This window comes from Lissotriton helveticus, chromosome 5_1 (assembly GCF_964261635.1).
Source record: "Lissotriton helveticus chromosome 5_1, aLisHel1.1, whole genome shotgun sequence".
Taxonomy (NCBI): domain Eukaryota; kingdom Metazoa; phylum Chordata; class Amphibia; order Caudata; family Salamandridae; genus Lissotriton; species Lissotriton helveticus.
The window spans coordinates 1375564280-1375581615 of record NC_136065.1 but is presented as its reverse complement, the minus strand read 5'-3'; the positions used below and the strand labels follow the sequence as shown (position 1 = coordinate 1375581615).

The window sequence follows — 17336 nt, the reverse complement described above, 5'->3', positions numbered from 1 at the left end:
CAGACCATAAATAGTCGTCCTTGGGATTTTCAAAACCACAGATTAACTTGGGAGCGTCGGCACAGCACAAAAACAAATAGCACCGAAATGTCTTGGCGCCCCGCCCCCCCTACCCCCCCACACACTTTTCTTGTTAACCCGTGAATCTGTGCCATGTCTGACCGGGTATCTGGGCTCCACAGAAGGAAGGCTCTTTGGGGATTCAGTGCTGGAAGGGTGGCGGCTCTGCTCTCCGTCAATGACCATCTCTGGGTGTACAGTGAGTCCCACAGCATCCCCATTGGACCGCTCAGAGTTAATCTGGAGAGATGAGAGAAAGAACATAAATGCTAAGGGAGTGCAGAGGAATTCAAATAAAAATAGAGAAGCATCAAACCACATGCAAATGGAGTCCAATGTCCAGTGAATAGAGAATCCGCTGCATAGGAGACGAGAGATCCTGTTGCACGTACTGCATGCCAAAACACAGGAAACCAAGTGTATGGGCTGATCCCAGCAAAGCTCGACACTAGCTAGATCACTAGTCACTCTGAGCATCAGTTACAGAGCCACATTTCCCAGCCAGCAGCCAATCCCTCGCTGCTAAAGGATGTACCACAAAGGATAGACCAGGGATGCATATTCTGTGGGTCGGTGGAATCCAGCGCTTAAGTTACCCGTTCAAAAGCGAAAATGACAAAATGTCTAAACATTTTAAAGCTGTTCACTTTTTTTTGGAAGTCTTGCTAAAAAAGCTAGGCATTGATAGCTTCCATGAAAAAAGTACAAAGTTTCTCACTTTGACTCTTGTAGTCCCCTTTCCTTCATCAAGAGTTACAGGATGCTAGGTCAAACGGAGAGTACTTTTGCTCACAACAAAATAGATAAAAAATAGCCGAGTCCATGCACGGTTAAACTGCATCACAACAATTGGTTCAGCACTTAATACAGTACGGTCAAAGAAAATTCGCAATAATAAGTACATTCTTTATGTTCTTATTATTGCGAATTTTCTTTGATTGTACTGTATTAAGTGCTGAACGAATTGTTGTGATGTTCATATAGCATTTATTTCCTTGTTAATGAGTATAGAGGGAAGTGCTCCTTGGTTCTGTGCACTGTTACCTACTGCTCAGATAGTACATTGTCAGGTGCGGATCGTTATAGCCTCTACCCTCAGTATTTGTTTGATTATGGCTAATCTGTAACCTGGACAAAACTTGGACACAGGTGGGTCGTCTGGCGGGAGGTGGACGTAGGACCACAAGTGCATGTAACAGTCTGCCTGAGGCTTGTCGTGTTGCACATTCACCTGCTGTTCACTCTCTTGCCATCTAGTGCTAGCTTTGCGATATTCCAACTTCTTTTTCTTCAAATATTTTGGTTTTGTGTCTGGCTTGCATTGAATGCCTCATTATCACTTTACCCTGGAAACCCCAATGCATAGGGGCCTAGATGCCACCTTAGATTGTGCACGTCGTTTCCTCCATTGCAAAAGGTGTCTGTGTACATAGGTAAAAAAAAATCTGTATATTTTCTTCCTGTATGCAAGGAGTGAGGTGCAATGGTCACATGTAAATCTACAACACAGCATGCTGAAGACCAGTGGCTACAGGTAAATTAAGTTTTCCATTTGCAGCATGTGTGATCTAGATAAACCTGCCCAACAACTAACAACTCACCAACCCACCCACAATACCTACACTGTCACAAATCACCATCCACTGCTGGACCCAAAGGATCCACATGACCAATCACAATCCCATAACTTGCAAGTCAAGCCGCAGTGCCCACACTGCCAGAATTCAAAGGCAGAATAGCAGTTCCCGGCATATACAGCTCACCGGTGACGCAGTGTGTAATGTACACTACCACAACTCAGCGACTGGCCACACGAACTACGCTATTCCAAGCTCATGCTGATTACCGGGCGACACTGCTCCACCACAGCTCCAGCTCAGTGACTGACCCACCACGCGCAGTCACTCACTGACCGACCCACAATGACTGCTCTATTAAAACTCAGTGGCCGACCTAAAGTGCGCGCACTTTTTTCACTTACTGACCCACCTATAGTGTCGAACATATCAGAGCTCAGACTGACGAGTACAGGTTAAAATCCCACCTCTGGCAAAACTCACTGTGTAACCACCAGACCTCGTAGGCTCATCATTACCATCCACACGTCACTGAGCACCAACACTCAGAGGGCTGACATGTATCGGTACAATCACTGCCACCACTCACAGGCCTATCGCTCAGCGCAGCCATTACCAGCATTCACACGCGACATCATCTGATCCATTGTGAGAACTCACGCTGCTGCTGCTGCCGGGGCTCCCTTGTGGATTACCGCTGCTTCTCGAATCCGCCTGATCCGGAGTCAATGGCCAATTCACATAATCTCCCTGCGGTGATGGTGTCTCCAAGGGACTCTCGATGCTCCCACTCTTCGTCCTTTTAGTCTCGAAATCCAGATCATATGATCCCTATAAACAATGGAAGGTCTCTTACTGAACGAGAAGGGGAGGACAGCAGAGAGAGGAAGGGCATCGACCAGCAGCACCCAAGCACAACCGATGTTCCTACACACAATACTGCCTTGGGATTACCAGTGGGATAATGCATCGATCGGCTTAGGAGTGCAGTGATTGGACATTTCATCAACAGCTGGATGCAGAAGTTTTCCACAATGCATTAACTTTGGGATGGTGCAGTTGGTTGCACTACAATAGCAGAGAAATGTTCACATCACATGGGGTAGGCAAAGGGATGGTGCAGCTGTGTTACATTGGCTAGAGAGGGGGACGGTGCAGCGGTGTTACATTGGCTAGAGAGGGGGACGGTGCAGCGGTGTTACATTGGCTAGAGAGGGGGACGGTGCAGCGGTGTTACATTGGCTAATGAGTGGGATGGTGCAGCAGTGTTACATTGGCTAGAGAGGGGGACGGTGCAGCTGTGTTACATTGGCTAGAGAGGGGGATGATGCAGCGGTGTTACACTGGCTAGAGAGGGGGACGGTGCAGCGGCGTTACACTGGCTAGAGAGGGGGATGGTACAGCGGTGTTACACTGGCTAGAGAGGGGGATGGTACAGCGGTGTTACACTGGCTGGAGAGAGGACGGTGCAGCGGTGTTACATTGGCTAGAGAGGGGGATGATGCAGCGGTGTTACACTGGCTAGAGAGGGGGACGGTGCAGCTGTGTTACTTTGGTTACGCAGAGGGATGGTGCAGCGGTGTTACACTGGCTAGAGAGGGGGATGGTGCAGCAGTGTTACACTGGCTAGAGAGGGGGATGGTGCAGCGGTGTTACATTGGCAAGAGAGGGGGATGATGCAGCGGTGTTACACTGGCTAGAGAGGGGGATGGTGCAGCGGTGTTACACTGGCTAGAGAGGGGGACGGCGCAGCAGTGTTACATTGGCTAGAGAGGGGGATGGTGCAGCGGTGTTACACTGGCTAGAGAGGGGGATGGTGCAGCAGTGTTACATTGCCTAGAGAGGGGGATGGTGCAGCGGTGTTACACTGGCTAGAGAGGGGGATGGTGCAGCGGTGTTACACTGGCTAGTGAGTGGGATGGTGCAGCGGTGTTACACTGGCTAGTGAGTGGGATGGTGCAGCGATGTTACACTGGCTAGAGAGGGGGATGGTGCAGCGGTGTTACATTGGCTAGAGAGGGGGATGGTGCAGCGGTGTTACACTGGCTAGAGAGGGGGATGGTGCAGCAGTGTTACACTGGCTAGAGAGGGGGATGGTGCAGCAGTGTTACACTGGCTAGAGAGGGGGATGGTGCAGCGGTGTTACACTGGCTAGAGAGGGGGATGGTGAAGCGGTGTTACACTGGCTAGAGAGGGGGACGGTGCAGCGGTGTTACACTGGCTAGAGAGGGGGATGGTGCAGCAGTGTTACACTGGCTAGAGAGGGGGATGATGCAGCGGTGTTACACTGGCTAGAGAGGGGGATGGTGCAGCGGTGTTACACTGGCTAGAGAGTGGGACGGTGCAGCAGTGTTACACTGGCTAGAGAGGGGGATGGTGTAGCGGTGTTACATTGGCTAGAGAGGGGGATGGAGCAGCTGTGTTACATTGGCAAGAGAGGGGGATGATGCAGCGGTGTTACTTTGGTTACGCAGAGGGATGGTGCAGCGGTGTTACACTGGCTAGAGAGGGTGATGGTGCAGCGGTGTTACATTGGCTAGTGAGTGGGATGGTGCAGCGGTGTTACACTGGCTAGAGAGGGGGATGGTGCAGCGGTGTTACATTGGCTAGTGAGTGGGATGGTGCAGCGGTGTTACACTGGCTAGAGAGGGGGATGGTGCAGCGGTGTTACATTGGCTAGTGAGTGGGATGGTGCAGCGGTGTTACACTGGCTAGAGAGGGGGATGGTGCAGCGGTGTTACATTGCCTAGAGAGGGGGATGGTGCAGCGGTGTTACACTGGCTAGAGAGGGGGATGGTGAAGCGGTGTTACACTGGCTAGAGAGGGGGACGGTGCAGCGGTGTTACACTGGCTAGAGAGGGGGACGGTACAGCGGTGTTACACTGGCTAGAGAGTGGGACGGTGCAGCGGTGTTACACTGGCTAGAGAGGGGGATGGTGCAGCGGTGTTACACTGGCTAGAGAGGGGGATGGTGCAGCAGTGTTACACTGGCTAGAGAGGGGGATGATGCAGCGGTGTTACACTGGCTAGAGAGGGGGATGGTGCAGCGGTGTTACACTGGCTAGAGAGTGGGATGGTGTAGCGGTGTTACATTGGCTAGAGAGGGGGATGGAGCAGCTGTGTTACATTGGCTAGAGAGGGGGATGGAGCAGCTGTGTTACTTTGGTTACGCAGAGGGATGGTGCAGCGGTGTTACACTGGCTAGAGAGGGTGATGGTGCAGCGGTGTTACATTGGCTAGTGAGTGGGATGGTGCAGCGGTGTTACACTGGCTAGAGAGGGGGATGGTGCAGCGGTGTTACATTGGCTAGTGAGTGGGATGGTGCAGCGGTGTTACACTGGCTAGAGAGGGGGATGGTGCAGCGGTGTTACATTGCCTAGAGAGGGGGATGGTGCAGCGGTGTTACACTGGCTAGAGAGGGGGATGGTGCAGCGGTGTTACACTGGCTAGAGAGGGGGACGGTACAGTGGTGTTACACTGGCTAGAGAGGGGGGATGGTGCAGCAGTGTTACACTGGCTAGAGAGAGGGATGGTGCAGCGGTGTTACACTGGCTAGAGAGGGGGATGGTGCAGCGGTGTTACATTGGCTAGAGAGGGGGACGGCGCAGCAGTGTTACACTGGCTAGAGAGGGGGACGGCGCAGCAGTGTTACACTGGCTAGAGAGGGGGATGGTACAGCGGTGTTACACTGGCTAGAGAGGGGGATGGAGCAGCTGTGTTACATTGGCTAGAGAGGGGGATGGTGCAGCGGTGTTACACTGGCTAGAGAGGGAGACGGTGCAGCGGTGTTACTATGGTTACGCAGAGGGATGGTGCAGCTGTGTTACATTGGCTAGAGAGGGGGATGATGCAGCGGTGTTACACTGGCTAGAGAGGGGGATGGTACAGCAGTGTTACATTGGCTAGAGAGGGGGATGGAGCAGCTGTGTTACATTGTCAAGAGAGGGGGATGATGCAGCGGTGTTCACTGGCTAGAGAGGGGGATGATGCAGCGGGGTTCACTGGCTAGAGAGGGGGACGGTGTAGCAGTGTTACACTGGCTAGAGAGGGGGATGGTGCAGCGGCGTTACACTGGCTAGAGAGGGGGATGGAGCAGCTGTGTTACATCGGCTAGAGAGGGGGATGGTGCAGCGGTGTTACACTGGCTAGAGAGGGGGACGGTGCAGCGGTGTTACTATGGTTACGCAGAGGGATGCTGCAGCTGTGTTACATTGGCTAGAGAGGGGGATGATGCAGCGGTGTTACACTGGCTAGACGGGGATGGTACAGCGGTGTTACATTGGCTAGAGAGGGGGATGGTGCAGCGGTGTTACACTGGCTACAGAGGGGGACGGTGCAGCTGTGTTACTTTGGTTACGCAGAGGGATGGTGCAGCTGTGTTACATTGGCTAGAGAGGGGGATGATGCAGCAGTGTTACACTGGCTAGAGAGGGGGATGGTACAGCGATGTTACATTGGCCAGAGAGGGGGATGGTGCAGCGGTGTTACACTGGCTAGAGAGGGGGATGGTGCAGCGGTGTTACACTGGCTAGAGAGGGGGATGGAGCAGCTGTGTTACATTGGCTAGAGAGGGGGATGGTGCAGCGGTGTTACACTGGCTAGAGAGGGGGATGGTGCTGCAGTGTTACACTGGCTAGAGAGGGGGATGGTGCAGCGATGTTACACTGGCTAGAGAGGGGGATGGTACAGCGGTGTTACATTGGCTAGAGAGGGGGATGGTGCAGCGGTGTTACACTGGCTAGAGAGGGGGATGGTGCAGCAGTGTTACACTGGCTAGAGAGGGGGATGATGCAGCGGTGTTACACTGGCTAGAGAGGGGGATGGTACAGCGGTGTTACATTGGCTAGAGAGAGGGATGGTGCAGCGGTGTTACACTGGCTAGAGAGGGGGATGGTGCAGCAGTGTTACACTAGCTAGAGAGGGGGATGGTGCAGCGGTGTTACACTGGCTAGAGAGGGGGATGGTGCAGCGGTGTTACACTGGCTAGAGAGGGGGATGGTTCAGCGGTGTTACATTGGCTAGAGAGGGGGATGATGCAGCGGTGTTACACTGGCTAGAGAGGGGGAAGGTGCAGCAGCGTTACATTGGCTAGAGAGGGGGATGGTGCAGCGGCGTTACACTGGCTAGAGAGGGGGATGGTACAGCGGTGTGACACTGGCTAGAGAGGGGGATGATGCCGCGGTGTTACACTGGCTAGAGAGGGGGATGGTGCAGCAGTGTTACACTGGCTAGAGAGGGGGATGGTGCAGCAGTGTTACACTGGCTAGAGAGGGGGATGGTGCAGCGGTGTTACATTGGCTAGTGAGTGGGATGGTGCCGCAGTGTTACATTGGCTAGAGAGGGGGATGGTGCAGCGGTGTTACATTGGCTAGAGAGGGGGATGGTGCAGCGGTGTTACACTGGCTAGAGAGGGGGATGGTACAGCTGTGTTACATTGGCTAGAGAGGGGGATGGTGCAGCGGTGTTACACTGGCTAGAGAGGGGGATGGTGCAGCAGTGTTACACTGGCTAGTAAGGGGGATGGTGCAGCGGTGTTACACTGGCTAGAGAGGGGGATGGAGCAGCTGTGTTACATTGGCTAGAGAGGGGATGGTGCAGCGGTGTTACACTGGCTAGAGAGGGGGATGGTGCTGCAGTGTTACACTGGCTAGAGAGGGGGATGGTGCAGCGGTGTTACACTGGCTAGAGAGGGGGATGGTACAGCGGTGTTACATTGGCTAGAGAGGGGGATGGTGCAGCGGTGTTACACTGGCTAGAGAGGGGGATGGTGCAGCAGTGTTACACTGGCTAGAGAGGGGGATGATGCAGCGGTGTTACACTGGCTAGAGAGGGGGATGGTACAGCGGTGTTACATTGGCTAGAGAGAGGGATGGTGCAGCGGTGTTACACTGGCTAGAGAGGGGGGTGGTGCAGCAGTGTTACACTGGCTAGAGAGGGGGATGGTGCAGCGGTGTTACACTGGCTAGAGAGGGGGATGGTGCAGCGGTGTTACACTGGCTAGAGAGAGGGGGATGGTGCAGCGGTGTTACATTGGCTAGAGAGGGGGATGATGCAGCGGTGTTACACTGGCTAGAGAGGGGGATGGTGCAGCAGCGTTACATTGGCTAGAGAGGGGGATGGTGCAGCGGCGTTACACTGGCTAGAGAGGGGGATGGTACAGCGGTGTGACACTGGCTAGAGAGGGGGATGATGCAGCGGTGTTACACTGGCTAGAGAGGGGGATAGTGCAGCAGTGTTACACTGGCTAGAGAGGGGGATGGTGCAGCGGTGTTACACTGGCTAGAGAGGGGGATGGTGCAGCGGTGTTACATTGGCTAGTGAGTGGGATGGTGCAGCAGTGTTAAATTGGCTAGTGAGTGGGATGGTGCAGCTGTGTTACATTGGCTAGAGAGGGGGGAGGTGCATAGGTGTTACACTGGTTAGAGTGGGGGATGGAGCAGCGGTGTTACTATGGTTAGGCAGAAGGATGGTGCAGCGGTGTTACATTGGCTGCAAAATTGTGGAATTCTCCGCCCCACATTCGTGAAATGGATGAGCATCTGAAGTTTAAGAGAGCTATTAAAACGCATCTGTTTCCTCATACATCTTAGTACTCTGATATGTGTGCCTTTGCCCTTGTACTGCTGTGTTGTGTTTGGGTACTTTTATGAAGCGCCGGGACGCCCCTAGGCTGGGGCAGCTGTGCGCTATAAAAGTGTTTTTAACATAACATAACATAACATAACAGCTAGAGAGGGGGATGGTGCAGCGGTGTTACTTTGGATGGGAAGAGGGAAGGTGCAGCTCTTACTTTGGATGGGCAGAGGGATGGTGCAGCGGTGTCACACTGGATAGGCAGAGGGATCGTGCAGCGGTGCTACATTTTATAGACAGGGATGGTGCAGCGGTGCTACATTAGATAAGCAGAGGGATGGTGCAGCGGTGCTACAATGGATATGCAGAGGGATTGGGCAGCAGTGGTACAATGGATAGGAAGAGGGATGGTGCAGCGGTGCTACATTAGATAAGCAGAGGGATGGTGCAGCGTTGCTACATCGGTTAGGCAGAGGGATGGTACAGCAGTGTAACATTGGATAGGCAGAGGGATGATGCAGCGGTGCTACAAGGGATAGGAAGGAGGATGGTGCAGCGGTGCTACAATGGATAGGAAGGAGGATGGTGCAGCGGTGCTACATCGGATAGGCAGAGGTATGGTGCCGCAGTGTCAAGTTGGATAGGAAGAGGGAAGATGCAGCGGTGCTACACTGGCTAGAGAGGGGGGTGGTGCAGCAGTGTTACACTGGCTAGAGAGGGGGATGGTGCAGCGGTGTTACACTGGCTAGAGAGGGGGATGGTGCAGCGGTGTTACATTGGCTAGAGAGGGGGATGGTGCAGCTGTGTTACATTGGCTAGAGAGGGGGATGGTGCAGCGGTGTTACATTGGCTAGAGAGGGGAATGGTGCAGCGGCGTTACACTGGCTAGAGAGGGGGATGGTGCAGCGGTGTTACACTGGCTAGAGAGGGGGACGGTACAGTGGCGTTACACTGGCTAGAGAGTGGGACGGTGCAGCGGTGTTACACTGGCTAGAGAGGGGGATGGTGCAGCGGTGTTACATTGGCTAGAGAGGGGGATGGTGCAGCAGTGTTACACTGGCTAGAGAGGGGGATGGTGTAGCGGTGTTACACTGGCTAGAGAGGGGTATGGTGCAGCGGTGTTACACTGGCTAGAGAGGGGTATGGTGCAGCGGTGTTACACTGGCTAGAGAGGGGGATGGTGCAGCGGTTACAATGGCTAGAGAGGGGGATGGTGCAGCGGTGTTACATTGGCTAGAGAGGGGGATGGTGCAGCGGTGTTACACTGGCTAGAGAGGGGGATGGTGCAGCGGTGTTACACTGGCTAGAGAGGGGGATGGTGCAGCGGTGTTACACTGGCTAGAGAGGGGGATGATGCAGCGGTGTTACACTGGCTAGAGAGGGGGATGGTGTAGCGGTGTTACAATGGCTAGTGAGTGGGATGGTGCAGCGGTGTTACATTGGCTAGAGAGGGGGATGGTGCAGCGGTGTTACACTGGCTAGAGAGGGGGATGGTGCAGCGGTGTTACACTGGCTAGAGAGGGGAGTGGTGCAGCGGTGTTACACTGGCTAGAGAGGGGGGAGGTGCATAGGTGTTACACTGGTTAGAGAGGGGGATGGTGCCGCGGTGTTACATTGGCTAGAGAGGGGGATGGTGCAGCGGTGTTACACTGGCTAGAGAGGGGGATGGTACAGCGGTGTTACACTGGCTAGAGAGGGGGATGTGCAGCGGTGTTACACTGGCTAGGGAGGGGGACGGTGCAGCGGTGTTACATTGGCTAGTGAGAGGGATGGTGCAGCAGTGTTACATTGGCTAGAGAGGGGGATGGTGCAGAGGTGTTACATTGGCTAGAGAGGGGATGGTACAGCGGTGTTACACTGGCTAGAGAGGGGGACGGTGCAGCAGTGTTACACTGGCTAGAGAGGGGGATGGTGCAGCGGTGTTACATTGGCTAGTGAGAGGGATGGTGCAGCAGTGTTACATTGGCTAGAGAGGGGGATGGTGCAGCGGTGTTACACTGGCTAGAGAGGGGGATGGTACAGCGGTGTTACACTGGCTAGAGAGGGGGACGGTGCAGCGGTGTTACATTGGCTAGTGAGAGGGATGGTGCAGCAGTGTTACATTGGCTAGAGAGGGGGACGGCGCAGCAGTGTTACATTGGCTAGAGAGGGGGATGGTGCAGCGGTGTTACACTGGCTAGAGAGGGGGATGGTGCAGCGGTGTTACACTGGCTAGAGAGGGGGATGATGCAGCGGTGTTACACTGGCTAGAGAGGGGGATTGTGCATAGGTGTTACACTGGCTAGAGAGGGGGATGGTGCAGCGGTGTTACACTGGCTAGAGAGGGGGATGGTGCAGCAGTGTTACACTGGCTAGAGAGGGGGGAGGTGCATAGGTGTTACACTGGTTAGAGAGGGGGATGGTGCCGCGGTGTTACATTGGCTAGAGAGGGGGATGATGCAGCGGTGTTACACTGGCTAGAGAGGGGGATGGTGCAGCGGTGTTACACTGGCTAGAGAGGGGGACGGTGCAGCGGTGTTACATTGGCTAGTGAGAGGGATGGTGCAGCAGTGTTACATTGGCTAGAGAGGGGGGAGGTGCATAGGTGTTACACTGGCTAGACAGGGGGATGGAGCAGCTGTGTTACACTGGCTAGAGAGGGGGATGGTGCAGCAGTGTTAAATTGGCTAGTGAGTGGGATGGTGCAGCTGTGTTACACTGGCTAGAGAGGGGGGAGGTGCATAGGTGTTACACTGGCTAGACAGGGGGATGGAGCAGCTGTGTTACACTGGCTAGAGAGGGGGATGGTGCAGCAGTGTTAAATTGGCTAGTGAGTGGGATGGTGCAGCTGTGTTACATTGGCTAGAGAGGGGGGAGGTGCATAGGTGTTACACTGGCTAGACAGGGGGATGGAGCAGCTGTGTTACACTGGCTAGAGAGGGGGATGGTGCAGCAGTGTTAAATTGGCTAGTGAGTGGGATGGTGCAGCTGTGTTACATTGGCTAGAGAGGGGGGAGGTGCATAGGTGTTACACTGGTTAGAGTGGGGGATGGAGCAACGGTGTTACTATGGTTAGGCAGAAGGATGGTGCAGCGGTGTTACATTGGCTGCAAAATTGTGGAATTCTCCGCCCCACATTCGTGAAATGGATGAGCTTCTGAAGTTTAAGAGAGCTATTAAAACGCATCTGTTTCCTCATACATCTTAGTACTCTGATATGTGTGCCTTTGCCCTTGTACTGCTGTGTTGTGTTTGGGTACCTTTATGAAGCGCCGGGACGCCCCTAGGCTGGGGCAGCTGTGCGCTATAAAAGTGTTTTTAACATAATGTTGGACTTTGGCCCTTAGGGCAGGTTCACCCCTAGACTTTTTGCTTGAAATGGTGACCTGGAGATGGTGATTTTTGGATTCTGCGCACTTTCACTGTGTCCCAGTGGAAAGTGCGTGCGCACTCTGAGTGCATGTGCTGAGCTAGGCCTGCCCGCCCATAGGAATGCATGGGGAATGTATGTGTCCCTGGTAGTTCCTGATGCGTGGGGTGTACAGGCTTGAGTCTGGTATGTGTGAACTCGTGTGAGTGAATGCTGCGCAACGGTGTATGCAGCATGTATGTGTCTAGTAGCGAAGCGCCATTTCTAGACATGGCTGTACGTGTGCTGTGAGGGTGCTGGCGTGTGATTGGCTGGAGCTGGCTGGCATGCCAGGCTCCAGGAAGTCTGGATGGGTCTGCCCGGTGGTGAGTGGGAGATTAGCATGAGTGATGTGTGGGAGGAGTGTACCTGTGTCCTGGATGGGCTGGGTTTTCCCCACACAATGCTGGCTCCGCCCCCCTGTGGTGTGTCTAATGACCCAAGCCCTGCCAGTGAATAGAGAGGGTGGTTGAGGTAAACAGAGTACTCAAGAACCAGCTGCGACTGGTTCCGCCCCCACTCTGCACCTTCAGACAAAGGAATGCACTGTATAAAAATGGGGCTGTGTCCCCACAGATGTTGTTCTCTTCCAGGATCCTGAGGGGGCTGTTGCTGCTGCTGGGCCAGAGGACCGCCACTTGGGGTGTCTCCCTGCCTGGAGACCCAGTGTGCTGGCTCTGGGCCCAGCCTTGCCCCCCGTGCCTTGCTGAAGGACCTTTTTTTACTGGACTTTGTTGTCCTATAGCGTCTGGGGGCGCTGTACTGGATTGATAGCGCTGGGAGCGCTTTGCTTTCCCCTTCTAGCGCTTACGAGCGCTTTATTTTGCATTTAGCGCTGAGGGGCGCTTTACTTTTGGAAAGCAGGTGCCCACCCTGCGTGTTGTGGTGTGTTTGCGGCTGCCCACGCCGCACCTGTGGCCGTTTTTATTGTCCAGAGCGAGTGCCTACCTCGCGTTATTTTAAAAATGCCGTTCTGCTCGTGAAAAATCACCGCCGCAGCCCTGGTGCGCGGAGAAGCCGAGGAGACGCCGAAAGAACCACCGCTGACGTCACCCGGGAGCCGCGCTGCCATTGGTTCAGGCTGCGGGAGGCTCGCCGGGCGACCTGTGCGGTGATTGGGCAGAGGAGTGAGGAAGAAACCAGGAAGCGGACGGGAGGCCACCCCGCGCTCCTGCCGAGAAGAGGAAGGAACCGTCCTCCGGCGAGGCTCTCCCGAGGAGAGAGCCCTGCCACCGCCCCCAGAAGAGCCCAGCAGAGAGGAGCCGACGCCACGAGGAGCCGCCGCCTCAGACAGCCGGTGAGTGCGGGCGGGCTCCGGGTCGCTCCTATGCCCAGAGGAGTGCAGTGGGCCGGTTGGTGTGCTTAGAGCGGCCCCGTTGGCAGCGGGCCGCTCCCATGACCTCGGGGGCATCCCTAGATTGAGCCTGAGAGGTTCTTGGGCCCAATTATTGATTCTGAGTCCCCCGAGCGGGACTCCAACGAGTGGGGCATATATTGCTTTAGAGCCCACGAGGCTCCATCCCCGCAATTTGTTGCAGAGCCCAGAGAGAGGCTCGGTGCCAGTTCTTTTTGCTTCGAGCCCAGAGAGGCTCAGGGGGTCATCCTGTCTGCTCAGAGCCACGAAGGCTCGTGGGGGCATCAGTTGTTTTGAAGAGCCCAGAGAGGCTCTTGAGTCCCACATTGTTGTATTAAGGAGCCCAGAGAGGCTCAGGGGCAGCCCATTTGTTCTTAGAGCCCAGTGAGGCTCTGGAGGGCCACATTTATTTCTTCGGGCCCGGAGAGAGGCTCCAGGCGCCAAAGTGGTTGGGAAGGGCCCAGAGAGGCTCTTGAGCCCCCACTGTTGTTCTTGAGCCCTGGCAGGCTCAAACATTGTTGCACCAGTTGCCCAGCACTTTGTGGGCAACTGCTACGTTTAGGACCCTGACACTTTGGACACAGGGCGTCCTAGCCCCAACAAGGCCAGAGGGCCTAGGGACAGTCACAGGTGGTGACTTACGTGAGTTTGGCGCAATTGTTATTGTTCTATGCACCTCTGAATGTATTGTTTATGCGTCATGTGCCCTTACACCTCTGAATGAATGTCATGCATTGCATCATGTGTTTTCCCCTTACACCCCTACAGGTATTGTGATACATAGGTGGTTGTTTTCTCCCTAGTACAGGTGGTGCTAGTGAGATCCTGTTACCAGTAGTTACTGGTTGTGTGCTATTCTGTGCTATATTCTATGTTCTAAGTGCTATTTCTGAAAGTGCTACTTCTGATTCCTGACAGTGGTCCAGGTGGCCCTGCCTTGTAAATATCCCCTTGTAAATTCTGCCCGTGCCTCTGGCACATTGTAAAGTGTGTGTTTTATCTAATGTGTTTTGGTGTAATACAAAGGCTATTTTTATATAACCTTGTGTGGAGTTTCCTTTGTGGTGGGCCTTTGGTTGTTGTTGCTGGGGTGCGTGCGCAAATACTTAGCCTACATCGCCTCCAAGTTTAGCCTTGCTGCTCGCGCCACGTTACCTAGAGGGTGAGTAGGGGTTATCTTGGCGTGTAACTCCCTTGCCCTGACTTGGGTGTGGTGGTCTCTGACTGACTTTGGCGAAAGCCCTGGCCAGCCGGGGATCCCATTTCCAACATTGGCGGCAAGCGGTGGGATAAGGATTTGTGTTTGCCTTGTACCTTAGTAGCGGCTGGCTGCACCACAAAACTCTGCATTTTAGATGACCACATTTTAAAGGGGATTGTTTTTTTTTTGGAAGTTTCATATTTTCTTCTCCTGAAGGTAGCATTGTGCAATTGTGTCCAGTGCATTTGTTCCCCTGCCCCGCGCCCAGAGTCTGGTACCTGTGTCACTTGTGGTCAGGTTGAGAAGTCAGGGGTGGTAGAAACTGCCTTACTAGTCCGAGGGGGGGGTTGTGTGTGGATGAATGGTGTGTGGCACTAGGCAAGTGAGTGTGAGTTCTCTGGGGTAGAGAGCTTGCTGAATACCTTGTGAATTGCGTACTCCTGTGTTAGCTCAGACCCCTAGGTTCCCTGTGTGATCTCTTCACTAGAACGTCCGCCAGAATGGTGCCTGCTTTTGATGTCTGTGATCTGTTTAGATACAGTATGGGAGAGTTGGTAAGGTTCTGTGAAGAGAGAGACATAGGGGTGGATGAGTTAGACACTCAGTCCGAACTTAGGAGCAGCCTGATCCTATGGCAAAAGTGTCAGTGGGACCTTGAGCGCAGTGAGGAAAGGGCCCGGGCTTCACACCAGGAGGGTGGTGGGTCTGTGGGGAGCCCTGAAGATTCAGAAGAGGAGGAAGAAAATGATAGCACAGGGACGCCAGCAGATAGTGAGGACCCCATAGATAGGGAGTCCCTTGCTGGGTCCAGTTTTGGAGGCAGCGCCTCATCCCTTTCCCTGTCCCCAGAGGAGCTGGAAGATAGGAGGAGAGAAAGGGAGCACCAGCTGGCTTTAGAGAGGCTCAGGTTGGAGCATGCCCAGGCTATGGCACAGCTGGGCATTAGAAAGCAACAGCTGGAGACCGAGAGGGTCTTAGCGCAGGAAAGGATAGAGGAGGCTGAGAGGGCCGCCACCAGAGGCAAAGTAGCTCTGGAGGGTAGACTATCCCCTGCGCGCAGTGTTGAGTTTCTGGATCCCCCAGGGAGGGTTGGGTCCAGTGGTGGCAGCTATTTAGATTCCAGTGTAGGAAATCCCAGTCCCAGTTCCCCCAGTCTGGTACCTGTTTCCCAAGAGGAGGAGTATAGGTTGAAATTCAGGGGCAGTAGGAAGCTGCCTCACCAGTCGTGGGAGAAGTTTGAGGATGAATGTTGTGGAGCACTGTGGGCTTGGGTAGAGGTTCACACTGACTCTGATTTTGAAGTCTTGTTTGATCTTATTGTCAAAGAGCAGGTGCTCAGTGGTTGTTCGCCAGAGTTGCGCCAACACCTGTTGCAAGTTGGATTTACTGATACAGAGTTACTGGCAAGGGAAGCCGACCGCTGGGAAAGGGCCAGAGGTTCTCTAGAGTCATTGGTGAGTGACTCCAAAAGTAGTGGTTCAGGGATCTTCCAGCCCAGCGTGGTGGAGGAGGCTCAGTGTAGCCCAGCTAGGTCCCAGGATAGCGAGGAGGGTGTAGGGGCTCACTGCCTGGCTCAGTGGAGCAGGAGTGAGGGGGAGACCAAGGTTCCCCAGACGCCCGAAGCCCTGCCTCAGGACTTGGATGGTTTCTTGAGGGAACACCAGGTTGGGGACCTAGGCTGTCCTGTTAGTCCACTTGAGGAGGATCTCCTAGTGAGTAGAGGACCTGGAGTGTCTGTAACCAGAGCTCCTGTGGTTCTAGAGTCTGGCAGTACCGCTCCGGTAGGGAGGGTACAGGAGTCCAGAGTGAGGAGTGATTGGGGGAGTTCCCCAGTGGAAGGACCAGTGGGTCAGGGACTACCCAGTTGGGCTAGGTTCCCGTGTAGTGACCATGGTGACACCACTTCTGGTCTGGGGGATCGTCACGCACTGTCAGGTGGACAGAGGGCGGGAGATCTGCGCCAGACAGACAGTCACGCAACAGATGTGACATTTGTTAGCCTCAGGGAGATTGTGTGTGAATCCCCAGAAGTCCTGGAGTGCCAGGCAATTGTTCCACCGAAGGTTCTAGACCAGAGGTTGGGAGGCCAGGTTCAGGATCAGCCTGACCTGAAGGGTAGGACGACTGTAACCAGTGTCCTGACCGGTTCTTCTTCCAGAGGAACTTCTCCAGGTGGGAGAGGGCAGACCTCTGGAAGGGGGTGCAGAGGGTGGGAGAGCCCACCTCTGACCCCGGTGCAACCTGAGTGGATAAGTCCTGGGTTGGAATGGCGTTCTAGGGGTACCCCTCGCAGAGGGAGGAGGAACCCTAGGAGAAGAGGTAGGGGGAGGAGAGCCTTCCCCGAGACTCCTGGTCCGCCTGAGGTTGTAGGCCCTCGGCTGGAGTACCAGTGGCAGTCTAGTCCTGTCTTGCAGACAGGAAGAGTGGAAAATGGCTCCTATGTGCCAGGGGTTACTACCCCCCGCTCTGCGAATTGGCATGGACCCGTGGCACCTGGGTGGCCCAGGGCCTGGTCCTGGCCGCGGACAACTTGGGAGTACCAGTGGGGTAGCCCAGTTGGTCCAGACAGTGTGTTGAGAAGGAATCCCATGGGTTCACCGTGGCATAGAACAGGAGGGTGTCCCTGCAGTTGCGGGCCCGCGTCCGTGTTCTATCGCCCCAAGCAGGGAAGTCCATCACGGTGGTGATTGGTCTCCCCTGCGTTTTGGCTGGAAGGGGGTTATGTTGGACTTTGGCCCTTAGGGCAGGTTCACCCCTAGACTTTTTGCTTGAAATGGTGACCTGGAGATGGTGATTTTTGGATTCTGCGCACTTTCACTGTGTCCCAGTGGAAAGTGCGTGCGCACTCTGAGTGCATGTGCTGAGCTAGGCCTGCCCGCCCATAGGAATGCATGGGGAATGTATGTGTCCCTGGTAGTTCCTGATGCGTGGGGTGTACAGGCTTGAGTCTGGTATGTGTGAACTCGTGTGAGTGAATGCTGCGCAACGGTGTATGCAGCATGTATGTGTCTAGTAGCGAAGCGCCATTTCTAGACATGGCTGTACGTGTGCTGTGAGGGTGCTGGCGTGTGATTGGCTGGAGCTGGCTGGCATGCCAGGCTCCAGGAAGTCTGGATGGGTCTGCCCGGTGGTGAGTGGGAGATTAGCATGAGTGATGTGTGGGAGGAGTGTACCTGTGTCCTG

General features: G+C 54.6%; 1 protein-coding gene across 2 annotated transcripts in view; it reads right to left on the bottom strand.

Annotated features, from left to right (window-relative positions):
• The window catches only part of MICAL1 (microtubule associated monooxygenase, calponin and LIM domain containing 1), a 360133-nt gene that overhangs the window by 58979 nt on the left and 283818 nt on the right, over nucleotides 1-17336 (bottom strand). For both annotated transcript variants that reach the window (XM_078644322.1, XM_078644321.1), the window contains exons 15-16: nucleotides 2298-2468; nucleotides 163-300 (exon numbers count right to left, since the gene is read on the bottom strand). In XM_078644322.1, coding sequence (XP_078500448.1) covers nucleotides 163-300; nucleotides 2298-2468 — 309 coding nt within the window. The remainder of the gene's footprint in view (nucleotides 1-162; nucleotides 301-2297; nucleotides 2469-17336) is intronic.